Source organism: Canis aureus, chromosome 3, assembly GCF_053574225.1.
Source record: "Canis aureus isolate CA01 chromosome 3, VMU_Caureus_v.1.0, whole genome shotgun sequence".
NCBI classification, from domain to species: Eukaryota; Metazoa; Chordata; class Mammalia; order Carnivora; family Canidae; genus Canis; species Canis aureus.
Genome location: NC_135613.1, coordinates 58,425,535 through 58,452,898, shown reverse-complemented (window position 1 = coordinate 58,452,898; position 27,364 = coordinate 58,425,535). Strand labels below are relative to the sequence as shown.

General features: G+C 54.5%; 4 protein-coding genes and 1 long non-coding RNA gene across 10 annotated transcripts in view; 3 read left to right on the top strand and 2 right to left on the bottom strand.

The window, feature by feature from the left end:
* The first annotated feature begins 2,134 nt into the window (after window positions 1-2,134).
* On the top strand, window positions 2,135-9,162 carry MED31 (mediator complex subunit 31). Its single transcript, XM_077893158.1, has 4 exons — window positions 2,135-2,294; window positions 3,008-3,085; window positions 3,373-3,469; window positions 8,726-9,162. Exons 1-4 carry the CDS (start codon window positions 2,267-2,269, stop codon window positions 8,916-8,918), a joined length of 396 nt encoding a protein of 131 aa, XP_077749284.1. The 5' UTR covers window positions 2,135-2,266; the 3' UTR covers window positions 8,919-9,162.
* A 1,060-nt stretch (window positions 9,163-10,222) lies between these two features.
* Window positions 10,223-12,310, bottom strand: TXNDC17 (thioredoxin domain containing 17). The gene is made up of 4 exons (XM_077893157.1): window positions 12,059-12,310; window positions 11,619-11,700; window positions 11,002-11,077; window positions 10,223-10,402 (listed from the first exon to the last, which is right to left on the bottom strand). Exons 1-4 carry the CDS (start codon window positions 12,201-12,203, stop codon window positions 10,334-10,336), a joined length of 372 nt encoding a protein of 123 aa, XP_077749283.1. The 5' UTR covers window positions 12,204-12,310; the 3' UTR covers window positions 10,223-10,333.
* Window positions 12,311-12,537: 227 nt separating this feature from the next.
* KIAA0753 (KIAA0753 ortholog) overlaps window positions 12,538-27,364 on the top strand; it is a 44,977-nt gene continuing 30,150 nt past the window's right edge. For 2 of the 6 annotated variants that reach the window (XM_077893152.1, XM_077893154.1), the window contains exons 1-6: window positions 16,201-16,749; window positions 17,257-17,419; window positions 21,748-22,354; window positions 24,866-24,972; window positions 25,631-25,693; window positions 26,071-26,286. In XM_077893152.1, the coding sequence (XP_077749278.1) occupies window positions 17,327-17,419; window positions 21,748-22,354; window positions 24,866-24,972; window positions 25,631-25,693; window positions 26,071-26,286 (1,086 nt within the window). In that variant the 5' untranslated portion in view covers window positions 16,201-16,749; window positions 17,257-17,326. Of the gene's footprint in view, window positions 12,817-16,200; window positions 16,750-17,256; window positions 17,420-21,747; window positions 22,355-24,865; window positions 24,973-25,630; window positions 25,694-26,070; window positions 26,287-27,364 lie in introns of those variants that run through there. The other 4 variants (XM_077893151.1, XM_077893149.1, XM_077893150.1 and 1 more) reach the window with 4 other exon arrangements.
* On the top strand, window positions 13,015-16,013 carry LOC144304585 (uncharacterized). The gene has a single exon (XM_077883094.1). It carries the CDS (start codon window positions 13,015-13,017, stop codon window positions 15,946-15,948), a length of 2,934 nt encoding a protein of 977 aa, XP_077739220.1. The 3' UTR covers window positions 15,949-16,013.
* On the bottom strand, window positions 19,309-22,429 carry LOC144311114 (uncharacterized). Its single transcript, XR_013376671.1, has 3 exons — window positions 21,339-22,429; window positions 19,754-20,597; window positions 19,309-19,513 (listed from the first exon to the last, which is right to left on the bottom strand). It is a non-coding gene; the product is annotated as an uncharacterized LOC144311114 (long non-coding RNA).

The following is a 27,364-nucleotide window of genomic DNA, read 5'->3' as shown; positions in this document are numbered from 1 at the left end:
TCAGAAGACTTAACAGTGGCCTTTGGGGTTTTATAACACCCCTTGGCCTGAGACGCTATTCCACTGGCAGCCCAGGGCACTGCCTGGTCACTAAATGAAGTTGCGTGAGGGGTGCATGGGTGAAGTTGCATGGGTGGCTCAGTAGTTGAGCATCTGCGTCTGGCTCAGGGTGTGACCTTGGGGTCCTGGGATCGAGTCCCACATCGGGCTCCCCACAGGGAGCCTGCTTCTCCCTGCCTCTCTCTGTGTGTCTTTCAGGAATAAATAAATATAAAATCTTAAAAAAATAAAAGTTGCATGAGCAATGACTTAGCACTGTGTCTGGCTGTAGCAGGTGCTCCCCCTGGCAACGAGGTCCTGCAGAATCAAGGTCACTAACACCCTAAGCTAGGGACCACCTGTCTTTCCTCAGGGACAAATATCACAGAAGTCATTGGCAGCAGGGAGGTAAGGTCTCCTTGAAACCAACATCTCCTTCTTGAGAGTCCCTGTCTTGACCTTTGACAGAGGTCACTACCTCTAATTCTCTCCCTCAGCAAATCCTGCTACAAAGTGGGGTGCTTTCCCCTCACAGCTGGAGGACTATGCTCTAGTTCCTCTACAGCTGCTAGAATCTTCACAATTTTCAACCTTGGTACTGCTGATATTTGGGGCTGAGTGATCCTTTGTTGTCGGGGGTGGGGTGGGAGGGAGACCTTCACATTGTAGGAGGTTTAGGGCATCCCTGGGCTCCACTACATTAGGCACCAGGAGTCACCACCACCCCTCAATTTGCCACAAAAATGCCTCCAGAGAGAGCCAGATGTCTCCCTGGGGGGCACAATCACCCCTGGTCAAGAGCCCCGATCCTACATCCTCCACACAGAAGCCAAGATATTTCTAAAAATGGGATTGCATCACGCAACTCCCCTGCTGAAAACACTGCGGTGTCTTCCCATTGACCTTAGAATAAAACCCAAGCCCCTTTCTATGGCTTCCAAGACCCTTTGTGAACTTGCTGCTGCTTCTTTCGCTAACGTCCTCTCTCCTGTACCACGCTTGTCCCTCGCATAGCTCCAACAACGCTGGTCTTCTTTCTGTTCCAGAACATTCCAAGATTGCTCCCGTCCAGCCCTTGCGTTGCTGTCCCAGACCCCTGCACGGCTCACTGTCCACCCACACAAGCCTCAGATCCAAGTCCCCTAACCAAGGCCTTCCCTGACACTTCTGAGTGAGGAACCCCTCCCATTACCTGTTTCCTTCAGTTACTCATTGCGATAGAAAATGGTCTTTTCATCATTTGCCGTGTGCCCCTTCACCAGTGTGAGCTCCTGAGAGCCTGGGTCCTGCCTACCTTGTCCAAGTGCCCACAGAGGAGAGGCTCCATAAATAGTACTGCCCTCCCCGCCCTCTGCGAGACCCGGGCCGGGTTCCCTTCCGAGATCACGCCTCATGGTAGATGTTGACTTTTATCTAGTCTGACCTGTATGGAAATGTGTGTGACTGGGGGTGCCCGTACAGGGCACAGGGCTTAGCATAAACAAAATACCTGCTTGGTTTGAAACACAAAGGCCAACTGGTTAATTAATGGAGGTCTGTTTCTTGCCCCTCGGTTTCCGGCCGCGGTGTGATCCTCCCAGTGGTCACGGTTTGGGTTTGCTCCCTGTCCCCGAAGTCTGGATCGTGAGGGTGGTTGGAACAACAGCCTCCCTATCCATCAGCCCATCAGGCTGACGGAGCGTCGCGGGCCTGCGGACCTCCAGTGCTGGCTTGCTGCAAGGGGGCTCCCGGGGTCAACGGTGCGGCCACCCGGCCGACGCGCGGCGGAGGGGGCTGGCCCAGTTCCGACCCCGCACCTGCCGCACCTGCCGCACCTGCCGCACCTGCCGCACCTGCCGCACCTGCCGCACCTGCCGCACCTGCGCTCGGGTCAAGGGGGGGGGGGTCCCTGTGGGTTGGAACGGCCGCTGGGCGTTCTCCCGGCTGAGGACTGCCCCCGCGGGAGACCCCACCGAGCGGATGTAGGCGCTCCCGGAGGCGCTCGGGACCCCCGCGGCTACGTCACTGGGCGAGCAGAGAGGCGGGGACAGGACCCCTCCCGCGCTCGGAGCGCCCCAGCTCCGCCCCTCGCCCCTTGCGAGTCTGCGCGAGGCCGGTGGGCGGGGCCTGAGAGGACCGCCCCGCCCCGCATCCCACACTGCCCCGCGACAGGAAGTGGGGCCGCAGCTTCCGGGACCTCCGGGAAGCTGCTCGTCGTGCTGGTGACGTCTCGGCGCTTTTGCTGGCGATGGCCGCGGCCGTCGCTATGGAGACAGGTAGGTAGCGGCCGGAGCCCTGGCAAACACAGCTACAGCCGGCTGGCCTCCTCCTCCAGCTTCCCCCGGGACTCCTGTGTGGCGTGACTTCGGCGGGGCTCCTGTCCGCGGCTACCTCCTCCTCGCTTGCCGCGCAGACGCCGACCACCCCTCAGCCTCAACCCCTCCCGGGCCCCGACCCCGCGGCCTCCCGACCCATCCCAGGCCCTGGCCCTCCCAGCCTCCGGGCTCTGACACCCCCCTCCCCCGGGCCTCCCAAATCCTGCCGCCCCGAACCAGTCCCCACTCCCCGCCAGGCCCTAGCGGGAGCACACTCGCCCCCTCCTCTTGCTTAGCTTGCAGCCCTCCGCCACTGGTCACCCTGGAGGTCCTGGGGAGTGGCTGCCAGAGGGTGAACATCCTGCCCAGGGGGCGCCCGCTTCCTTGGACTTCTCCTTAAGGAGTTACTGGTCTCATTAATCAGGGCCCTGCTCTCTAGACTTGGGAGGAAACGGCCCTCTCTTCCCACATCCAGCTTAGGACAATCATCCCTGCCTTATGCCTTCAGAGATACTCTCAGCAATACTCAGAACACTCCACTGCTGTTTTCTTTCTACAAACCAGCACTTTAGATAGTCACCTTTATTTTGTTTTTTATTTATTTTATTTTATTTTATTTTATTTATTTTTTAGTCACCTTTATTTTGGATGATTTTTGCTCACTTCCCTCCTAGATGATGCCGGGAATCGACTTCGGTTTCAGTTGGAGCTGGAATTTGTGCAGTGCCTAGCCAACCCCAATTATCTTAACTGTAAGTCCTTGAGCTCTTACTGACTTGAGTAGCTGTTAGTGATCTCTGGCAGAAGAACTGCAGTTCCTAATGATACCTATTTTTATATGTTCTCAATCCAGTGGAATTAACTGCTACGCTTATACTGGTGTGTGTGAGAACAAATTGGGACTTATGTTCAGCATTTAGTGTGTGTTGGTGGTGGGGAAGTTATATAAGTAGATGCTTTATGTGAGGGGTCACAAATCAGTAGTCCGAGGATTGGTTTGCTCTACAGATTTTTTTGTTTGTTTGTTTATGCCTTTCAGTTCTTGCCCAAAGAGGTTACTTCAAAGACAAAGCTTTTGTTAATTATCTTAAGTACTTGCTTTACTGGAAAGAACCAGAATATGCCAAGTATCTAAAGTAAGTTTAATTTTTATAGTCCTAAATATGTGTATAGTTATTACATTAAAAATACTGATATTTGACAGATTTTCTCGTTTCCCATTGGAAAAAAGTATATTTTGAATCTCTCCACTTCTTTCAGTTGCCTCCACCTTAATACAGAGCCACCCCCTCTCCAGCTTGGATTATTGCGGTGTCCACCCCCCTGCTTCTCCCTGCTTGTGCTCTTACCTTCCTTCTGTGTCCTCCCTCCCCCAAGCCAAACCAAGCAAAACAGTTTTCCACAGGGAAGCCAACTTGATCTTTCAAAAATGTAAATTATGACGTGGTATTTTCTTGCTTAAAACCTCCCAGTGGTTTCCCATTGCATGTGAAACAAAATCCTCTCTCTTTTCTCAGGTCTCTCTTTATCTGTCTACCACTCACCCCATCTCACTGAATTTCTGACCCTAATGAACCCACAGTCTGTAGATGCAGTGGTATTGCCTGAGGCTGAAGATTAAAGAACATCAGGTACTGGAAGGTTTTCTGGAGGAGGTGACCTTACCTGACTCTTAATACAGGCATTCCTTGGATACTGTTGATGTGGTTCCAGGCCACTGCAATGCGGTGAATATTGCAATAAAGTGACCCAAGTTTTTGGGTTCTCTAGTGCGTATAAGGGTTATGTTAACACTATAGCATTAAGTCAAGAAAGAGGTACATACCTTAATTTAAAAATATTGTTAAAAAACACTGTCATCTGAGGTTTTATGGAGTCTGATCACAGATCACCCTAACAAATACAATGATAAAGAGAAGTTTGAAATGTGAGAATTATCAAATAATGACAGACATAAAGTGAGCAAATGTAGTTGGAAAAATGGTACCCATAGACTTGCTTGCTGATGGGTTGCCACACGCCTTTAATTTTTAAACAAAAAGTCCAAAAAACAAACCCAAACCAGTGTGTCTATAGCTGCTGTGCCTCCTCTGTGCCAAGCATCACACTTGTTTCAACCTTGAACCCATCCCTCTTCTTTGTCTTCACTAGGTAGTCAGAAAGCAATAGTTGAACTTCTTGTCTTTCTTTTAAACAAACACGTTTGATAGGAAAATGATTCAGACTTGTACTTTATCCAAGTCACTTTTTATTTTTTTTATTTTTATTTTTTTTCCAAGTCACTTTTTTGATCTGTGTCAACTGATTCACAAAACCCACATCCTTCTCCCTGCAGGACCCTGTACACCCTGACTGCTCCTTTATGAACAGCCACTTATTCATTGAATAATCCGGAGAAAAGCTTTTTCATTAGCTGTTGTGTGCATGTGTAGACTTGGAGACTCCATTTGGACCTGGAGACACAGGCAAGGTCTAGTTCAGGGCTGGCCGTCTACACTCTGCATGGGTCCAGTGAGCACCTGTTCTCCATTTAGGGACAGTTGCACCATTAGCTGGGTGCTGGAAAGTTTTTCCTTATTTTGGGATATAATAGATCTCTGTGTAGCTTCAACCCATTTTTCCAGTTTTGTTCCTGAATTAACCCTGAACCAGTCTGTGCCCTCTGGAGGCACCTGCCTGGAGGCTCACATTTGGGAAGGGTCACAAGTTGACCCCTATGGGCGTTCAGTCGGCACAGGGTTTGTTTGTTTCATAGTCACCAACATTTGAAGATCGTCAGGTCTCCTACAATGATCCACATTCTGGAGGAGCTGATAGCTGCAGGTCCTTGTGCTTCCAGGTCGGTTCCTAGCTGAGATGAGCTGCCTCGCAGGCCTGCACCACCTGACCTGCTTCAGCAGGAGCCAGCACCTGCACCAATGGTGGGCTCCTCACATCCGTGCTTCTCACCACCTTCAGCCACTTCTCAGCGCCCTCCTTTGGCTATTTGGCAGTTGTGCCTTTCACTGCACAGCCAAGATCTAAACACGGGCCTTTAGATGTGGTTAGGGTACGCTGCAGCAGATACATTTCTTCACGTGGGCATGACCCTGGAGTTGATGTTACTGTGCTTGGGCGGGGGGAGAGGGGAGGATACCTTTGCTGGCTTGCTGGGAACTCCTTGTCCCCTCGGGCCCTTCACTTTCAGTTCTTCTTTTTCTTTGTCGGTGCTATTAGCCGAGTTCTCCATTTATGTCTTACTTTTTAAAAATCTAAGTGTAGAACTTCCTTTTTGTATCTTTTATTTTCTCTTATTGGTTAATGCTGTAATTGTAGCTCATAAAAATACCTATTTTCATACTGTTATTTAATGTACTCTGAGCATTGTTTTTTGCAGGTTTGAGATATGATCACTGCTTGTTTAAATTCCATTTATTGACTAAATGCCACTTGACACCATTCTCTTGGTTGTCACATTAGTTTATTTTCCAGATGAGGAAGCTAAACCTGAGAGAGGTTGGGGACCTTCTATGAGGTCCCCCATCTGGTGAGTGGCAGAGGTGGTCTTCAAACCCAGGTCTCTCTCTCTTTCCTTTCTTTATTTCTTTCTTTCTTCTTTCTTTCTTTCTTTCTTTTCTTTCTTTTTCGTTCTTTTTTTTTTTTTTTTTTTTTTTGAGAGAGAGAGGAGTGGGGGAGGGATGAGCAGAGGGAGAGGGGGAATCTGAAGCAGACTCTATGCCCAGTGCAGAGCCCAACAGGGGCTCAATCCCCCGACCCTGAGGTCGCAACTTGAGCTGAAATCCAGTCAGATGCTTCACCGACTGAGCCCGCCAGGCACCCTTCAAACCTGGATCTTCTTAACTACCAATGCTTGCATGGAAAGGGAAGAGCCAGGTTAGGTGTGAGCAGGGGCATTTCAGGCGTAGCTGCCAACAGCTACAAGCAATTGTACCTTTGGAGTGTAGACAGTGTACTTTTTTAGAAGGACCCCATACCTCACTGGTGTGGTCCTCAGAGCAGCAACATTGTTGTCACTTGGGAGCCTGTTTAGAAATGCAGAGCTTAGGCCCCACCCCGACCTACCTGGTCAGTCAGAATCTGCACTTAAGGGGATCCCTGGGTGGCTCAGCGGTTTGGCGCCTGCCTTCAGCCCAGGGCCTGATCCTGGACACCCGGGATCGAGTTCCACATCCTGCCCCCTGCATGGAGCTTGCTTCTCCCTCTGCCTGTGTCTCTGCCTCTCTCTCTCTTTCTCTGTCTCATGAATAAATAAATACAATCTTTAAAAAAAGAAATCTGCACTTAAGAAATGATTCATATGCTCATTAAAATTTGAGAATCCTTAGTAATATACTGTTTTCACACTTCAGCCATTTGTATACTGCTTGCACAGTTACGCCTCTGTGTGTTCTCTGTAGAAGTTATCTTGGGCAGCCCTGGTGGCTTAGTGGTTTAGTGCCGCCTTTGGCCCAGGGCATGATCCTGGAGACCCGGGATCAAGTCCCATGTCAGGCTCCCTGCATGGAGCTTGCTTCTCCCTCTGCCTGTGTCTCTGCCTTTCTTTCTCTCTGTGTCTCTCATGAATAAATAAATAAAATCTTTAAAAAAAAAGTTTTCTTAATGGACTCACTTAGATTTTGTATCTTTTCTATTTGAAATAATGTCACGTACGAAATAGCTGGAAAAAAATAGTAAAGAGAATTCCTGTATATTCTTCACCCAGATATTGTAAATGTTAACATCTTCCTGAGAACATTGATGTTAATATATTCTGTAGTCTGCAGACCATTCTGATTTTTTTTTTAAGATTTTATTTATTTATTCATGAAAGAGAGAGGCAGAGACACAGGCAGAGGGAGAAGCAGGTTCCATGCAGGGAGCCTGATGTGGGACTCGATGTGTCCCCCCATTCTGATTTTGTCGGCTGTCTCATTAATGTGCTGTGTCTGAGGCAGTACCCGGTCTAGGCTTCTAGGTGACATTTTGTCTCTGGGTCTTCTTAGTCTTAACCTGAGTTTCCTGGTACTATTTCCCTTATACCTGTGACCCCAAAGTGATACTGTAAGCTTCTTGGTATATCCCACCAGGGTTCCTAGGAAGTCAACCTGACCTACTACTTGTGATGTTAATTTTGATCCCTTGGTTGAGGTGGTGGCTGCCAGGTTTCTCCATGTCAAGTTACTAGTTTTCCTTTGTTTTTAGTAAGTATCTTGTGAGGAAATTTTTTGAGACTATGTAAACACTTTGTTTCACGTCATCCTTCTACCCCCTAATTTTGGCTCTATGGAACAATTTTTACTGCTCTATGGAACGATTTTTACTGTGATTTTCTATAATTTTTTCTACTTTTTTTGTTGTAGTTTAGGCATAAGGAAGGAACATTCTCTTATTCCCTGTTTATTTAAAAGTTATATCCGTGTGGACTCTTGGATTCTATTTATCTCTTGGATTGTAATCATGTGTTTTCTTGGTGCAGATTTGGCCTGTAGGAGCCCCTTCAGGTTGGCTCCTGAGTACCTGGGACATATGCCCTTAGTGTTTGGAGTACTTGGCTTTCTGGTACTACATAAATGTCCCCAGCTCATCTTATGCCTTAGCCCTGGAATCAGCCATTTCCCCCATTGAACGCTGGAAGATGCTGTTGGAAATGTATGATCTGGGCGCTGAGTGTGCTTGTTGGTACCACAGGGTCCTTGTTTCTAGGCCATCTTTGGAAGGTGTGTGTGTGTGTGTGTGTGTGTGTGTGTATTATTGTGTCTACTTCTAATCTTGAAAAGCGATCATGCTGATGTTTTCAACTGCTGCTCCATAACATAGGTCCATCCTAGCCTCCCGCCTTTCCCTGTAACTCCTTTTCTCATAGTCGGAAACTTGGCTTTTGTTATCTATGGTTTATTATTCACTTACTTGGCTGCTCAGGTTTAGAGTGTATGTGAAGTAATTCCAGAATTGTTCTATCCTCATGGGACTCTAGAACACAATGTTCGTACATAGTTCTTTGTGAAATGGACTCACTTTTGAATAAAAGTTGTCTTTATCACTATTGATGGAAAACCAGTAGTTATCAATTAAACAGATAATTACTAAAATAGAGTGTTCATCTTCCTCACCTTGGATGCCATTAGAATAGAGTAGCTTGGTTTGCCCTCAAAGCTTGATTCTGCCTACCAGTTATTGTGTGGTCTTGGGCAGATTGTTGAATCTTTCTGAACTTGTTTTTTTACTTTTTGAAAATTTTGCATCTTGCTGGCTCTTGCTGCCTGGCTTCTCTGCATTAGCAGGGAAAGAGAAGTGACCTGAGTCAATGTTCTAGAAACGGCTGGTTCCAAGATCACTTTGAGTGAGTGACTGGACTGCAGCTTGGTGCTGTTGACCAGATCACGTGGATGACTAACTTATGCCCTTAAATCCAGGTACCCTCAGTGTCTGCACATGTTAGAGCTGCTTCAGTATGAACACTTCCGCAAGGAGCTGGTGAATGCTCAGTGCGCCAAGTTCATTGACGAGCAGCAGATTCTGCATTGGCAGCACTACTCGCGGAAGCGGATGCGCCTTCAGCAAGCCCTGGCAGAGCAGCAGCAGCAGAATCACGCGGCGGGAAAATGAAACCCTGGGGCCACCCCGGTCCTGACGTGTACATGCTGCTTTTGTACCATGAACACACAGACTCTCTAGCTGCCTTGGTGGGGGTAGCACCTAGAAGCTTTAGTGTACTGTTTCATCCAAATAACTTTCTCTTGTTAATAGATTACTTCTGTCAACCAGCGTTGTTCTACTTTGGTTTCCTTGTGAATTTGTAAGTTACTAGTACCTAACCAACTGAATAAAAACAAACGTTAGGTGATTTAAACCAGCCCAAGGATGCAGTGAGGGATGGGTTAAGGTGGGGGGGGGGCACCAAACGTCCCGAATTCTGAGCCGAGCTCTGTTCCCCACATACAGTGGGGCCTGGGCAAGTCCACTGCCTCTGACCTTCCTGTCTCCTTGTCTACAGAATAAGAGGAACAGAGTCAGTGATTTCCTTAAATGAGAGCAGGATCTGCAGGAAGGAGTTACTGCTGTGCAAGAGGGCTTCAAGAAACAGTTGTTGGCAGTCACTGACCTACTGATGGTGGGGAGATAGATCAGTGGCTAACTTCTAATTGGACTCTTGACTTTGGACTAGAATAAGGATGAGAAGCCTCAAATATGTGCGATCATCCAACCGCTAACATTTATGTGGCATGTGCTTCATTTGTTCACGGTTCACCTGCAGAACCAGGCTTGTCTGCGGTTACACAGCTCAGAACTGCTCATCAGTGTCACTGATGCATGAATTGGGGCTCTTGCCACCATGAGGTTAAATAACAGTCTCCAAGCTCTCTCTGCCACCCACCTCATCCAGCATAGTAAAAGCAAAGTGCCTGCAGTGAGTAGAGGCTGGATTAAGTGTGCTCTGCTCTCCACTGGTTAGGTTCAGTTCTACTTTCTAGAGCCAAAGAAGATGCTTTAGGAGTAACAGTTCTTTATAAATTTGTAGCATTTATGGTAAAAGATGCTAACTCCTTTTGAGATTTGGAATTTGTTTTCTGTACTGGTAGAGACTTTTAGACATTTCTGTCACCTCCATAATCCATTCCCTTGTGCTATTACTGTCACCCTTGAAGACTTGACTTACCTACATCTTAAAGATTCCCATATATTACAAGCAAATTGAGAGTTTATGAGCATTTTAATAACACTTAAAAAAGATTTTATTTGACAGAGAGAACACAAGCAGGGGGAAGGGCAGAGGGAGAAGCAGACTCCAGGCTGAGCAGGGAGCCCGATGTGGAGCATCCAGGACCCTGAGATCATGACCTGAGCTGAAGGCAGACGCTCAACCAACTGAGCCACCCAGACGTCCCTTAATGGCACTTTTTAGACATAAATCACTTTTTTACATCATTTATTTATTGCTAACATAAATTCAAAGCAAGTATGCAATTGCCTTTATACTAGAGCAAATCAGGAAATCAAGACACAATTGCTATCATCAAATCTTAATCTTCAGAGAACAACATCTCCACGAGATTGGCCTGAAGACACTCAGATTCCACCAGTTTTTGAGGCTGTAAGAGAAGAACAGTCTAATCTTACCTGACAGCTACAAAACTGGGAGGGAATGTGGCAGGGAATGTGGTGTTCCACCTGGAGTGACACAAATCTCACAGCAGAGAACTTATCGCCTTTCAAAAACTATCAACTAGTTGTAACAAGTCTTATGAAATAGTTAAGTTACTTGGCTCTGCATACTAAGACAAGAGACAGCAAGCCCAGTGCCATTCCCTCCCCTCAGCTCTTTAATTTAGAATGCCAGGGCCTTGGCTAAACTTTCAATGAGGATTCTGGGTGAAATGGGAAACAAGTACTGTGCTAGTGTAAGAAATGAGGTGTTAACCACCATTCTGAGCAGTGAGTGGCACTTAGAGAATTTTAAAATGGAGTGCCTTTTACAAAGCATGAAGATCTAACGTTTAGATATTTGCATTATTAATAGTCTATTGGAATTAGCCCCAGGGATGGACAGCCAGTCTGTGTATTTTTAATGCACTCTGAACACCAATGTGATATTTGGGATGAAACGCCAAGATCTTTTCAAATTTGAATCCAGAACAAAGAGTTCTGATGTGAATTGTAGCCCCAGCATGATGAAAACAAAGACACTTACTGTTCCATATTTAAGTAGTGTAGGCACTGCTGTTACTTTCAGGTTTTTTCTGAAGTCATTATTTGGATCTTTCCAACTGTTTTGAAAAGAAAAAGTGATCATGGTTTCTTGTAGGTTACTTAATATTTGATATATTCCCACATTTAGTCTTTTAGTAATCACTGTTTTTGTTGTAAACATCAAACCTTGAGGGTTATGACTTTGGGACTATGCAGTTTTTTTTTTTCCTTTTTTTAAAGATTTATTCATGAGAAACAGAGAGGCAGAGACAGGCAGAGGGAGAAGCGGGCTCCTCGCAGGAGCCCAAGGATCACGACCCCAGCAGAAGGCAGACGCTCAACTGCTGAGCCACCCAGGTGTCCTCACGTCTTTTAAAGCGTGACTATGATCTAAAATAAACGTAGACTGCTAAGTTCTGAACTAATACTAAGCCAAATTCATTGACATCACCTGTAACATAAGCAGCTAAATGCCCAAAATTTGTAGATTCACTTCTAATGGCACGACTTTTCCCCACTCCTGAGGACGGAGAACCTGAGTCTCGAGGCCCCTCCCGCCTAAGTCTGCAAAGGTCCAGAGCCATGTCTGGGAAGTAAAGGGAAGGCACACACACTTACTAAGGTCTCTCTCCCACTTGGCAGTAAATGAACACACATCCTTCACTAATATGCTTCAGCCCCTCTCGCACGACAGGCTCAGCTTGAAAAAACAAAAAAGGTATAAATAATTACATATGAGCTGTGGAAGGTCGCACAGAGAAATGACATCTGGGTGAGTAGGCAGGCTTGCACCTGCCCTGAGAGCAGCAGTACCCGAGCCCCGAGCGTCCTGAGCGCCCTGGAGAGGCAGGATGGCTGATTCACAGGCATGGAGTGCCGGGGGGGGGGGGGCGGGGGGGGAGAGGGGGCGACCAGCAGGGCTATAGGGACCCGAGGAGCTGGATGGGCTGAAGCCGGGGGGTTGGGGGGCACAGCAGGGCTAGGGGCCGGGGTGCTGGACGGGCTGGAGCGGGGGGAGCAGGAGGACTAGCCACGGGCGCCCCCGCCCCCCGCCTCACCCTGCACGCAGTCGGGGCACCAGCTCCTGCCCCCGGCGTCTTTGGAGCCGGTGAAGTAGGCGAAGATGGTCTTGCCGTGGTGCTGCTCCACCGCCCGGCTGAACTCCTCGAAGCCCGACACGCTCACCTCCTCGCAGCCCGCCATCTGGACAGCGCGCCGCGCTGGGCTGGCCGGGACCCCGAGAGGCTGGGGCTCCGGGCGGGACAGCCTGCCGGGCGGGGCGCGGCTGCTTCCGGCGGGGTCGGCAGCAGGGGCGGGGGGGCCGGCAGCAGGGGCGGGGCTGGCAGCAGGGGCGGGGGGGCCGGCAGCAGGGGCGGGGCTGGCAGCAGGGGCGGGGCTGGCAGCAGGGGCGGGGGGGCCGGCAGCAGGGGCGGGGCTGGCAGCAGGGGCGGGGGGGCCGACGGGGGCGGGGCCGACGGCAGGGGCGGTCCGCGGCGCTACGGAGGCCTCAGGCGGCCATACGGCGTCGGTGTTGCCCCTGTGCGCCCGTCTCTCCGCGCCCCCGGCGCCGGCCCTCCGCTGATAGCCGAGTCTCTGCCCCAGCCGCCCCGGCCCCGGCCCCGGCCCCGGCCCCGGCCCCATGAGCGGTGGCTGCCCGGCCCGCCGCCACGCCGCCCGGGGACCCCTGGCTGGCTCGAGAGCCCTAACGGCTCCCAGGCCGCCCCGCGCCCGTTGCTATGGCGACCGGGCGAGCGGCCGGAAGCTCGGCCTAGCCGGCTCCCAGGCGGCCTCCCGGTAGCCGCCGCGCCGCAGGCAGGTGGGCTCGGGCCGGGACTGGGGGGTTCCGGGAGGTCGCGCCGGGAGCCGCGCCCCGGGCGCTGGGGACGCCGAGCCGCCCGAGCACCGCGCTCCTGCGGCGTGTGGGGGTCCCCGGGGCGGGGTCGGGGCGGCGGCGGCGGGCTGCGTGCGCGCGTGCGGCCGGGAAGGCGGTGGGGGAGCGCGCGGGCCTGCGGCCATGAGCGGGGCGGCCGGCCGCTGCGTGGGGCCCAGCCGGCCGGGGCGGGGGCGCGGGCAGCCGTGGGGGAGGCGGTGCCCCGCGGGGACGCCGCGAGGCCGGGGAGCGGGCCGTCGAGCCCGGGGCGCCGCGTGGGAGGCGCGCTGCGTGAGCGCGGACGGGCCCCCCGGCTTCGGGCAGCCGCCGGGGACGGGGGCCGCGGCGGGGGCCGGGGGGCCGGAGGCGGCGGGGAGCCCTGGCGCCGCAGCCCCCGTAGCGAGGGCCCCGGGGGTCGTGTGGGTGGACGGCGCGGTTGGGGAGCCCCAGGTGGTGGGGCCGGTGGGGTCGGTGTGGGTGACCGGGGCCGGGCGGGAGGCGGAGAGGGAGGGGGCGGCGGGCCCGAGCCCCCGGGGCTGCGAGAGGAAGGGGCGGCCGGGCTCCGCGGGCCACGAGAGCATCCTGGAACTGTGGCTAAAGGTGCAGGCCGTGCGGGCGGCCTCGGGGTGCGGGGCGGGCAGCAGGGTGCAGCTCCACCCGGTGCCGGTGGAGGGCCCGCTCGAAAGGGGCATCCCGGGCCGGGCTTCCTGGGTGGAGACAAGCCGCGCTGGCCTCACGGGGCCCTGGGTGAAGGGGCAGGACGGGGTGGCCCCCCGGGCACCAGGACTGTCCGCCGCCCCTGGGCCAGGGGCTGGCTGGTGCGGGCAGCAGCAGGCAGTGGGGCTGCACCCCGGGGGTGTGCCCACCACCCTGGCCACCAGTTGTGGGCTTGTCCCCCACATGCTGGGGAGGGGGCAGGCTGTGGGGGTGCCCCGGGCCCCGGGGTGGCCTGAGGCCATGCAGAGAGAGGTGGGCTGTCCATGGGACAGGGGGCAGTCGGTGCTGGTGCCCAGGGCGTTAGCTGGAGAGGCAGTCTGCGGTGACACCCCAGGCCTGTGGGGAAGTGGACAGGCTGCAAGGGTGCCCCATGCCGTGGGGGCACCCAGAGGCTTGGAAGGGGAAGCCACCCCTGCGGGTGCTCTGGACATGTGGCGGAGGATGCAGGCTGCGGAAGAGATGGGCTCCGGGGTTGTTCCCGGCATATGGGGCACTGGACAACCAGTTGGGGTGCCTTGTGCTACGGCGGAGGAAACCAGATGTGGGGGTGACCCAGGATTCAGGGACAGAGAACAGACTGTGTGGGTAGAGACAGGCTCTGGAGGTGATCCAGGGCCCTGGGCAGCCATGCATGCAGCAGAGATGTGTGGTCATGCCACACAGGAGGTGGGCTCTGGGGGCGCTCCGGGCCCATGGGGGGTAGGGCCGGGAATGGGGAAGGACACCGGCTGTGGGAGCGTGCCAGGTCTGTGGGGGGCTGAGCAGCCGGTGGGGGTGTCCCAGGCTGTGCTGCTGCCAGGAGCTCTGGGGGAACAGGCAGGCTACGGGGGCACCGCAGGCCCGTGGGAGAGGCAGCAGGCCCTGGGGGTGCCTCCGGCTGACGCGGTGCCCGGGGTCCCCCAGGGGGACACAGGCAACGGGAACGTGGGCCTGTGGGAAAGGAGGCAGGCTGTGGGGGAGCAGGACGCCCTGGCCACGGCTTTGGAGGTACCCGGGGCTGAGGATCAGGAGGCTGGCTGTGGCGACATGTCCTGTCTGTGCAGGAGGAGACAGGTTGTGGGCTCGTCTGGCCCCCAGGGGATGCCCGAGGCCGCAGTTTTGCCCAAGCACAGGTGTGCCTTGGCTGGGGTACCTGCAGCGGTAGGTGTGCCTGGGCCTGGCAGGGGGCCTGCCGCCGTGTGGGTGTCTGGCCCTGCGTGTCGGGAAGACAGCTCCAGTGAGGTCTGGAACCTGTGGTCAAGGGTTCATGACGCCACGGGACCCGTGGCCCCCGGGGGACTGTGGTCTGTGGGTGAGGATGCTGGTTCTGCAGCTTTCCCCAGGCCATGGGGAAGGAGGCAGGCTCTTGGGGTTCCTGCAGCGCCAGGACTGGTTGGGGAGGAGACAGGCTCCGGGGATGTCCCGAGATCCTGGGCAAGGAGGCCGAGCACCAGGGCTCCTGGGGCTGCTGAGCCGCCTGCGGCTGCCGGGGAACCTGATCTTCTAGGGGTGGAGGCCGGCTCCGGGGCATTCTCAGGCCTGCCTGAGCGGAGGCTGACTGCGGGGGTGTCCGCAGCAGGCGGGGTGCCCGTGGCCCCCAGGACACTGAGGCCTGCCTGGGAGGAGTGCACTTCCACAGGTGTTGCAGGCCTGTGGGGGCAGAGGGAGGCAGTGCCAGGACACACAGACACCTGGGCTCCCACAGGGCAGGGGGTGCCCAGCACCATCAGGATGCCAGGGCCCAGGGGGGACAGGCTGGGCCCAGGGGTTCCCTCAGGCTTATTAGGGAGACACGCTGCTGAGGTGCCTGTGATGCTGGCCGATGCTGGCTCTAGGGACGCCTCAGGGGCGTGGGGACAGAGAGGGGTGACGGAGGTGGCTGCTACTGTGGGGGCTGCAGGACCCGTGGACGGAACGGTCAGCGCCGAAGGCCTGTGGAGGAGAGCCAGCGGGTCAGCCACTGAGGCTGCGCAGGTGCCCGTGTCTCTGGGGGTGCTCGCGGCTGTAGGGGTTCCCACAATGGGGCGTGTGCCTGCCGCCGTGTGGGTGACAGGGTGTGTGGAGGAAGAAGGGGCCTCGGGGGAAGAGGCTGGGGCCCCGAGTCTGGAGCCGCCTGGGGAGAGCCAGGCAGCGGGGGTGTCTCCAGCCCGCAGCTATAGAACTGGGTCGTGGAACAGTGGGAGGCCTGACCGGGGAGAGCCGGAGCTGGAGAGTGTGGGTACCGGGTCAGGGCCTGGGACCATACCGAGGGTGGCCCCGGGTTTGAGGCTGGAGGGAGGCCGTGGCCGATTGAGGGATCACCCGCAGCAGGGTGGTGGTGGGGCCTCTGGAAGAGAGCCGTGTGGGGGAGGACAGGTTGAGGGAGGCCTCCCAGTAGTGTAGGGAACAGGTGGGGGGGCCTGGGCTCTGGGGGAGGGGGCTTTGGGGGGAGGTGTGGCCTGGCTCATGGACGAGGGCACAGGCTACAGGGGCATCCCTGGGATGGGAGAGGTGTTTCACAGAGATGTCCTGGGACTGTCAGTCACAAACGGGGAGGTGTCCTGGCGCCCAGGGGAGGGGACAGGCTGCAAAGAGGGGTGTCTCCCACATTTGTACAGGGGGCCGCGTGGGGGTGGGTGTCCCTGAACCATGTGCACGTGTGTATGTGTGGTGTCACTCGAGGTCTCCTGAGGCGGGGTCACCGGGCGTGTCCTAGTAGATAGTTGGTTATGAGGCCTTGGGCTCCAGGGGACGACCTGCAGATGCCCTGGCCCACTCCATGCCCTCTCTGCGCTGCCGTCTCCGCTCACGGTCACCCTGTCGCCTGGCCTGCCCGCCTTCCCGGCATCAGGGCCCGAGGCGAAGGGAGTCTTGAACGGCCGTCCTCATGTTCCAGCATGTGTTTCTGTCTCGAAGCAAATCCAGTCTGCAAACCTTGGGTTTATTCAAGCTGAAGTGAGGCATTTATCTCTAAGATCTGGCTGTTCCCCGTTGACTTACTGTAGGATTGTTTGACAGAACAAATACTCCCGTACATTTAAAACTAATCAGTTTGTGGAAAACCAGCTGAATTCAACAAGTGTTGAGTTAAAGCGTCTGCCATGCTCAAAATATCAGAGGAGAGCAAGACAGGCCCTTACCGCCCACGAGCCTTGTCTAGCCGGGACGATGGCACTTATCCCCGTTACCTGGGTAGGTGACCAGGTGAGGCGAGAAAGTGACCTGCATGTGCTGACTGCACGGGTGACTTGGTGTCTGGGGGGGCCCTGGTGTGAGCATAGAAGGCCCGCCGTCCCTCAGCCCGTGGTGCGCGGGGCCTCTAGCTAGTTAGTGGCTCCCCCACCCTGCGGGCCTAGGCGAGTGGGCATGCTGAGCCCGCAGGCTGGAACCTGGGCTACCCGCTCCACCTGGCAGTTAGGGCTCGTGACCTCCATTAGGGCTTGTGGACTCGGACCCCTGCCCTCCCGGGGCCCTTGAGATCTGGGAATTGGAGCCACCCAACATGGGGTCGTTAGACTGGCATGCCCCAGTTCTCAGAAAGGAGGATTTCTAAAGCGAGGGCGCTTCTGTAGGTGGAGGACGCTGCCCTGGACCTGTCCTGGGGCCCTCGCTGCTTGGCAGGAGGCTGCCGCACGCGCTCGCCACTCTGTCCCCATCTCTCCCCCCCGCACTGGAACGTGTTGTCTTGACGGCCACTTTCTCTCATTTCAGGCGATGACTGTGGGAGAGCAGTGCTGGCCGCCAGCGAGGCTCCCAGCAGCGGCCCCTGCGCCCTGACGGGATGGGCCCGGGCAGGCCGGCCTCAGCCTGTGCCCACCTGGTGCCCAGCATCCAGGTGGACGGGAGCACTGAGCCCCACATGCGTCAGACCCAGGTACTTCTGTTTGTGTCTTTGCATTTTTCTCATGAGATGTCTTGAACAAAAGCTGGAACAAGAGAACAGTGAACACCTATGAAACTAGCTTTGAGTGGTAGCAGTTGTCAGCGGTCTGTCCCACTTTCCTCTCAGGTGTTTGCAGGACCACATCCTGATCTCTGGGGTCGACGTTTCAAAGCCCTCGGTGCTTTACCGTAGTCCCGAGAGTAAACTCTGCTACATAACCATTTCTATACCTAGCGAAAAGGACAAAATTAGTTCCCTGATATTACCCGGAGGCCAGTTTTCCTTTGGTGGCGCCCTGTTGCTGCCCAAGTGTGTTTTTCCCCAGCACCGAATTTATGACAATGTCAGTACATCAGTGTTGAGTTCCATGTGAACTCCAAGATCCTGCCACGAGCTCCCGGTGTTTGCTTCACTGTGTGTCTGACCCTGAGCCCAACGTCGGGGGCAGACACGAGCCCCCTGCCCACCTCACATGCACGTCTCCTGTTAGATTCTGGTCTTGGAGCTCATTCTTAGGCTATTTCAGGATGTACACATGTGGTCGTGTTTGCTGAGTTTATACACACGTATGCACACGTGTCACTCATTCCTATATCAGGGCAGAGGTCTTGTCTGTTGCTCTAGAAAGTTCTCCCATGCCTCTTCCTACCTTTCAGAGGCCAGCGTCATCGTGGTTTCCCCGCCATGCATTGATTTTGTGTGTTCCCAGCGCTCCTGTGGGTGCTACCACACCCAGCTGCTCTCCTGGGTCAGGCCTCGTTCGGTGGGCGTAACGTGCTACCGCTCTGCCCGTGCTGATCTCTGGCGAGGGGCACTGTCCTCTGGTGGAGCCGGGATGGCTGGTGTGTTCTTGGTCGCTGTGATGCAGCTGCCCAGAGGCCCTGGTACACCTTTGGGTAATCGTGAAGTGGAGTCGCTGGGTCATGGGTGGGTGTGTGTTCAGGCTTCAGCGAGCCTGTGGGTGTTTTTCCTGGGGCCCTGCAGATGGTGAGCCAGCATAGCACTTGTTCGCTGCTCTGCCAGCCTGGGGTCTTTGCTCTTTTTCTTTCTTTTTTTTTTTTTTTTAAAGATTTTATTCATGAGAGACAGAGAGAGGCAGAGACATAGGCAGAGGGAGAAGCAGGCTCTATGCAGGGAGCCCGATGCGGGACTCGATCCCAGGACCCCGGGGTCATGCCCTGAGCCAAAGGCAGACACTCAACCACTGAGCTCCCCAGGCGTTCCTAGAAATAATTTTTGACATGGTTCGAGATGGACATGAAAGCACAGCAGCGTTGCCCCGAGCTCCTGGGTGCGCGTCTCTCCCCTGTGTGTCTCCATGTGCGCTCACATGCACACCCCTGCACATGCACATGCACGGTCTAACCGGGAAGCTGTAACTTGCAGGCGTGATGCCTCTGTGCTGCTGAGCACACGGTATCTTGTACCAGAAGCACTTCTGTGACATGACCCTAACGACGGGAGCCGGCGAGTCCCTGTTGAGGTGGCACCGCCATGGCTGTGCGGGCCTCACTCAGATGTCCTGGGGTGTACCAACATGTCCTATACGGGAAAGGGATCCCAGGTCACCTCGAGGCGAGCTGTGTGTTTGTTTCGTTCAATTGGAGACTCTGACATTCTTGAAACATACGGGCGAGTATTTCACGGGTTCTGTCAGTCTGGGCTTCCTGAGGTGTCTCACGTACCCCTGACAAGAAAACTGCGCGGAGCAATGCTGAGCCCTTCTTGTGCGTCAGGAGGTGCCCGCTGCGGCCCTTGTTCCACTCTCAGCGGGACAGCCCTCCCCCCCCACCCACAGACTCCCCTGCACACTTGCTGACGCTTCTCCCCTTCTGGCTGCAAGTGTCCGTCCTCCTGACCCTGTTACCGTGCTGACCAACTGATGGACTAGATGAGCGTTCGTGGATAATGGATTTAACATTTATTAGAGAGAGAGAGAGAGAGAAAACACGACAGGGGGAGGCAGAGGGAGAAGCAGGCCCCCTGCTGAGCTGGGAGCCCCATGCCAGACTGGATCCCAGGACCCTGAGGTCATGACCTGAGATGAAGGCAGACGCTTCACCGATGGAGCTCCTCCAGGCATCCCTTCATTTGTGGATAATTTTTGCCTGAATCAGTTTTCTGTTCTGCTGGGGCACCGCTGGCCCCCTACCCCCACCCCCGACACACCCCAGCCCCCACACCCCTGCCCCTCTGCACACCCCCATGCACCCCCATTCCCTGCATCCCCCCACCCCCACATACCCACCTCCCACATGCCCCCCCGCACCCCACATGCCCTTGCCCCCGTCCCCCCATCCCTTGCACCACCCCCCACACACACACCTAGTCTTGCCGTCTCTGGTGTCCTTGGTTTCTTTTGCATGAGTGATGAGATGCCACGAGTGATGAGATGCCGTGTGCTCTCCCAGGAGAAATCCCTCCCTCTTTCCAAGGCCGGTACCTCACACATTCTGTCTGCACTTGGGCTTCTCCTCACAGGGGTTTGTTCCAGAAACCCCCACAGGTCACAGAGGTGCCCATGGAGGTCTACCTTGTGGAGGGCTCCTGGGGGCATGCAGCTTGGCTGCTCAGCCGCTCCCACGGGGCCTGCAGGTTCCTTCTGGAGCATGAGGACCCTGGGGATGCCCCGGGATGTGCTGCCTGTAGCCCCCACCCCAGCCTCACCAGCAGCGTGGCCATGCCTGTACTTGATGCCGGCCTGGTGCTGGGCAGGGCGTATGTAATTTGTATGTTTACAAGATTGACCAATGTTCCATATGTTAAAGGGCCACATTTCTATCTTTTTTGTAAACAGTCTACTTATGTATTTTCCCATTTTCTATTGAGTTTTGGTCTCTTTTCATGTTGATTTTAAACATTTCTTTATATAGAGAGCTGTTTGTATTTACAAATTTTTTTCCAAATTTCTTTGGCTTTGTTTATGGTGTTTCTAATCATGAAAAAAAAAAAAAAACCCACCACAGGCCTGTTGTTTTTAAAATTTGTGTTTTAGGGGTACCTGGGTGGCTTACTTAGGCATCTGCCTTCGGCTCAGATCATGATCTCTGGGTCCTGGAATGGAGTCGCGCACCGGGCTCCCTGCTCAGCACAGAGTTTGCTCCGCCCCTGCTCCTCTCCCCCTGCTTGTATGTGCACATGTATGCTCTCTCTCTTTCTCTCTCTCTTTCTGTCTGAAATTAAAAAAAAAAAAAAAATTCATATTTTAATGGAGCAAAATTTATCACTCTCTAGTTTCATTGCAAATGGATTTTGAGTTGGAGTTAGCCTTTCTATAGCTGGGCTGAAGAGGGATCTTCCCGTACATGATTTTTCCACTGCTTATATCACCCCCTCAGGTATTTTGGTTATTTTTACTTTTGGAGGATAAACCTTTTCCCAGTAAAGCTGGGAGTCTCGTCCTGCCTATAAGTCTGTGCCCTTCAGATGGCATTGCTTCCAGTGAGGTTTTTGACTTCTTTGTTTCTGAAATACCTTCCTGAAGTTTTACCACAGTGTCTCATTTTAAACTGACCCTTTGTCCTATGACCTAGAGCACCTCTGTCCTGAGGGTAGGAGGCTGTCCTGGGGGTTAGGGCAGGTGACCATTGGCTGGCTGTGGGGCCTACAGGTGTAAACTCCTTTGTTCCCTTGCCGTAGTCATCCCACAACAGGTACTTCATCTTAAAGAAAGACTCTAAAGAGAAAAACGCTGAAGACTTGAAGGTATTAATTGAAGTAATATTTCTATTAGTGGAAAACTGGAACCATCTAAATGTTTAACGAGGTTATCGCCAGGCTCAGCATGAAAAGGCTATTGGTGGGATTTTGGGAAATGCCACTGTGAAAATGATAGACTCTGAAACATGCTTCTGTTCCCTGAGAAAAAACAAACCAAACCTCCTATCTTTCATGATTGAAACTGACGAACCTGAGGCCCGAATGGGAAAGTGATGGACTGCGGGCACAGGGCGCAGGGTGTGGTGCCGCCGGCAGGTGCACAGCCTGGTCGCCGGCGGGTCCTGTGTGGTGGGGCTGGGGGCAGCATCGGCAGAGCTTCTGGCAGGCTGCGCTGTCCCTGCCACCGCCCGACGGCGTGAGCCAGTGCAGTTGGTAATGGGGATGAGGTGCCCACAGGTTACTGCAGGCAGGAGGGTGGGATGGGGCCTGGTGATGTGAGGGGAGCCGGGGCATGTGACTGGCTGCCTCCGTCCGTGTGAATCAGGAGCAAGTGTTAGCCCTGACGGTGGGGCAGCAGGGTTGGGAGCTTGGCCGTAGGCATCTGCCATTGTGCAGCGTGTTCTCGTTCTAACGTGCTCTTTTGTTTTTTTAATTTAAAGAACCAGCTGCAGTTTAATCGGAGTGTTCCCACGCATCCCAGCAACTTGGCAGTCCGCTATTCTTGCCCACATGCGATCAGAATTGAAAAACTGAGGCACTCGTACACCGAGTCGCACCATCATCAGGATCTGGGTTTTAGGGACGGTCCTGATGTCAGCGGCTCTGCTTCCTTCTCCATCATCTCAGAGGAGAGGCTCAGCTTTGCCGTCCACCTGGCCAAGAGAGATGTGAAGCGCAGGCACTTTGAGGAGCATGTGAAGCAGCACCATCTCAGCAGGGAGCCACAGGTCTCCCAGGCATGGGGACCCCACAAGCACAGCATGCCTGAGCATAGGACGCAGAGGAAGGAGTTGAGTAGCCGGGAGACGTGTCTGTGCAGCTGCCAGCCATCCCCGGTGGGAGCTTCATGCTCAGGCGCTAAGGTGTACCTGCACACGCCTCGTCCCACACTGTCCTGGCCAGCCGAGCTGCACTCGCCCCCCACCTGTGACCCAGGGCTGGAGCCACACACCAGGACAGGCAGCCACCATGGCCTGCTGGAGGTCCAGCGACTCCAGAAGGAACTGAACACCTGTATCCAGAAAATGGAAGAAGTAGCTCAGAGAGGTGAGACACACTGGATTCCTTACTTGGAAGAGCTGCCTGGGGAGTGGCATAGTTCCAGCACATTCCTTTGGGACCCCGCCCACTCCAGTCCCATGCGCACTATAATGGGGTGAGCTCACAATCCACGAGGCAGGAGGACTTTGACTCTGCCTGGAGTCTGTCTTCCTGAGGAGCCAGCCCCGCCCTGGCCCCCGAGTCGGCAGAGGCACCTGACATAGTCGCGTCCTATAGGTTGGGGCGCTGGTTGGTGAGGCCTGGTGGCCAGGTACCTGCTATCTGAACCTCTGGTCTTGTAGGTCCTGATGGCATATTATTCTGTAATGTTTCCTGTTTTATTTAGTTCTTCTGGCAAAATTATTTTTAATTTGCTCCAAAAAGAGCATAACATGTGCATGTTCAGGTAATGCCAGTAACGTGGTGGCGTTTGCCTGGAGCTGGGGGCATAGGGGGACGTCTGACCCCCAGGCACAGAGGAGGTGCTTGGTCATCCCATATGGGCCCCCATGGGTGCTCTGGAGGCCCTGTACTGCTCTGAGAGTAGAGAACCCACCTTGTGGGGAGTCTGGGGCTAGACCAGCAGGTGGGGGGACAGAGGAGCCCAGCTTCCCGATTGGGGAGTGGGGGAGCCATGGCTGGGATGACACGGGGTCCGTCATGTGCCTCTGCACTTGGGGTATGTGGGGCAAAGTGTTTGTGGCACCCTACAGAGCTAGCCGTGGTTGGATGACGTAGAACAGAAGCAGGTTGGTGAGGCTGTGGTGGCCCGGGAAACAGGACTTGTCCTGAGCTTCCAAGCAGCCAGCGGAAGGGGGACCTGCGATGGGGGTGGAATTCACCATGTGTATGACAAAGCTGTACGTATGGAAGGCCCCTCTACGTGGCTGCCCTGACGAGTGTGCTGTGTGGCACCATGGGCGTCACAGTGAGGGCACGGCTGCTCGAGATGGTCGCTGTGTGTCCCCGGCGCCCCTGATGAAGCCTTGCTGTCAGGAGCTGTGCCCCGAGGATGGGTCCTGATGCAGGGTATAGGGAGCTCGCGGTTAGGTGCCCTATCATTTATTTTATTCTTTAAGATTTTGTGTATTTATCTTAGCAAGCAGGTGTGCACCTGCGGAGGAGGGGGTGGGGTGGAGGGAGTGCAACAGACCCCCTCCCGAGTTCGGAGCTCCCTCCCACGGCCCTGAGATCAGGACCCGAGCTGAAATCAGGAGTCAGACACTTAGAATGACCTACCCCAGTGCCCCTTGTGTATTTATTTTTTAGTTTAAAATTTCGTTTTGTCAGAAATCCATACTTCTAACCTATAGCAGAAATGTTGCAAACCCACCGCCATAGCACCGGGCACTTTGCTGCGGCCCCTCTGCGGATGTGCCCCCTGCGCTCTCAGGTGCTGCTCTGTAGATGGCTCGTCGCAGAACCACCAGCAGGGTCCTTAGTGGAACCCTGCCCGAGCCAGCATCCCACATGACCCACGTGTGTGGCGCCACGTGTGTGTCAATGCTGTGCAGCCCCAGCGAGACAGAAGCTGTGTGGTTTGTGGGCGCCCATGAGGGGGTGTGTGTAGACACAACTCAGATTTCAGAGTTTTGCTTTTCTCAAAATTCTTTTCATCATTTGGCCTCTAAATGAGTAAATATTAAATATTTGAATCATGAAATATACTTGCATTAACAAAACATGGCTTTTGTCTGACTTGCATTCTGGGGTTTATGTAGGAGCTTGTTTTGGATAAAGGTATTTGAAAACCACTCCCCCAGGAATGGATGCCCGCGCGCCCCTCAGACTCTCCCAGAAACAATTTCTTTGCGTGTTTTGAAAACGTGGAGCACCCATGTATACACGCGTGTGCTTCCTGGCAGACATAGGAAGGCTTTGCACACTCAAGCAGTCTTAATGTATAAGAAAGAATTACTTTTTTGGATTCAAGATAAGAAAGTATCAAAGAAACCTCTCAGAATATAAAATAGGCCAGTAAAAGGTTTTTGAAAAAATAGAGAGCATTACAGGTTTTGGCTCAATATAAAGAATTTTAGGGGCATCTGGATGGCTTTGTCGGTGAAGCATCTGCCTGTGTCTCAGGTCATGATCTTGGGGCCATGGGGTGGAGTCCCTTGTCGGGCTCCCTGCTCTGCGGAGCATCTGCTTCTCCCTCTGTGGCTCCCCCCGCTCATGCTCGCTCTCTCTATCAAATAAATAAATAAAACCTTTGAGATATATGGATTTTAGTGGTAAGGTGCTTCTCGGTGGTGTGGGCCGACTGCTGGGGACTGGTTCTGGGACTCCACCCATGGTGGGAGCATAGCCTGAGGTTCTTGCATCTCTTCCGTCCGTGAGCCACACATGGGCCTGTTCCTTCCTTGTTTCGTGGCTCGTGGAAGTTTTTTTTTTGTGGGAGCCCCAATTTTTTTTTAAATAAAACTAGAGCTCTTCCACTGTGTTATGTCTTGCAATGACTGATTTTTTCATGTGATTATGTGGCACCTAATCCACTTTTGGGGAAACACTTTTCAGATAGAACGGAAGAAGCTTTGGATCCAGATGAGGAGCGGCGCGTCCGCATCAGGAGGCAGGAGCAAGCTGTGCGCTCTGCCCGGATGCTGTATGTGCTGCAGCAGCAGGTACGGGGGTGGGGACCAAGGGCGGGGGCGGGGCAGCGGTATGGGTGGGGACGGCACAGAACCTCAGTGTCCCCTGTCTCAGCCTCGCGACCCACTGTGTCCTATGTGTCTTGTGTTCATGAGGCTGCATTTCCCGAACACGAGCACAGGTGGTTCTTTTCTTCCTGTCATCTGCCTTTGTGGTGTTTGTGACCCATTTCATGGCTGACTCGCATTCTTTAGTTGCAGAGATGCTTGTAAATGTGCATTTGAACTGCGATGCCTCCTCCTGAGTTGGCCTCTGACTCCCTTCCCGTCACCTGAGTCACATGTCGACTTTGTTGCTTGAACTGAAAACTCAACATTTTTGTCTCAAAGAAGGTGCCTGCGTTAGCTGTAGCTCTGTGTTCTCGTAGGGGGTGTTTCCATCCTCGCTCCACATTGTGGCTGTGGAGGGGGTTCTGGAACATGCCCTCGCGTGCCTGGGGAGCGTTGTGCTCTGTCACCACCTTGACCCTGAAGTTGGGGACTGTTTTGGGTGCATGAGGGGACAGCCTGATCTCTTTTCAGGTGACTTGACTTAAATAGTGTTGTGCTTGGACAAGACATGCTGTGTCCTTTCCTATGGAGAAGATAGTGGACGGGCTGAAGTCTCCACTTTTTCCTCTTTACCACACAGGTGAAGGAGATCCAGGAGGAGTTGGATAAGTTGAGCCCACAGAAGATCAGACACACCAAGAAGGTAGGACGCGGTTCAGTTTGTCATAAGCTGCCCTTGCGGTGTTTGTGGGACATGTGCACGGGTTCTCTGCTCCACCATGTGCTCAGGGCACATGGATGTGTGTCCCTGGTGCATGTGCACGGTGAACGTCCTTAATGGGGGGGGTCGCCCTCCAGGGAACGGTAGATTCTGCTGCTGCTGCTGGTGTGAGAAGTGGGCGGGAGGGAGGGAAGGACCATTTGTCACCAGAAAGCTGTTACGCACTCGCATTCCCTCATCGTGAGGCGGTTTCATGGTGGAGCACTGTCCAGGAAGAAGACAGGCTGCGAGTGCCCGTGGGGGGCTCATGTGCAGAAGTTCTGACTGTGGAATGACCCCCCCCGCCCCGTTCTTTCCAGTCGTGGGCGATGTCACGGCTGGCCGCTGCCCACCGAGGAGCTATCCGGGCCTTACAGGTGCTGGTCACCCAGCTTACCGACCGTGGGGAGCACCCTGTCCCTGCGCGGTGCAGGGAGCTGGGAAGCCTCATCCGCCAGCTCTCACTCTGCTCCGCCAGGCTGGACACAGACCCCTCTGTGCCCGACGTGGTTGTGGACATCTTGCGGCAAATTGAGGTACGAACTGGACACCAGGTTTCATTAAACGTGCCTTGTTTCCAAGCAGAGAAGTGATGTTTGCTGTCTGGTTTCGCTGGGATCTGTGAGGAAGACAGGACAGCGTGGCTGCCTGGTGAAGCGAGCTCCATGGAGGATGGAGGAAGTGCTCTGTTTTTCACTTGCTGCTTTTGTAGTCTAGTCTGTAACGCTGCACGTCAAGTGGTGTGAGAACGGGCGGCTTGGGAATGGAATGGGTGTTGACCCCTGGCCGGGTCCGCAGGAGTGGTGCTGGCCAGGACACTCCACTCCCTGGCCGTGCCCGTGAGGGTTCACAGGAAGGCAGCAGCACCCTCTGCGGGTAGCGCCTTGATGGGCGCGCGCTCCAGGTGGAGTTTTGGGAAGAGGTGCTTGGAGACTTAGGACAGCTTGTAGCTTTGTGCTGTGGGCCGGCAGGTACTGGCCTGGACCAGACGGCAGGAGCAGGATGCCCCACTCTGCCCTTCTGCCACCCTGCGGTGCCATCACATTGTCCTCCTGCTCTCCCATTGCCCCCTCCCCAGAGTTGGCTCCCTCCACCCATCCACAGGGACTCCGGAGGACAGTACGCTGGGGGATACCTCAGGGTGACTGTACCGTTAAGCAGCCTTGGTGGCCCCCACGGCCCCTCCACCTTGAGTATCGCCGGCCTGATGGGTGTGGTTTGCGGGGGCACCGGGCATGGGAAACTCACCACAGGAGAGCTGTGGGGGTGCACACCTTCCGACAGCGTGGCTGGTCATGCAGTGCTTTTTAAACTTTTTTGTCAGACACGTTTTGGGCATGGGGATCTGTTCAGAGGATGCGTCTTCGCCGTCCTGGGGAGGCCCCGGGGGCTTCCGGTCCCTTCCCAGATCTGAGCAGGAGCACCGGAATGTGACACTTCTTCACGTGTCTGTCTGCCCCACTTTGGAAAACACTCAGTAACCCTGGACGCTCCTTGAGTCCTGCTGACGAGCTTCCTGTCCCACAGCTTGATGTCCTTCCGCTGCACTGCCACCCCGAGAGCCCCTCGGGCCGCGTTCAGTCGTCTTCAGCAAGTGTGGAGCGGCTGCAGGCC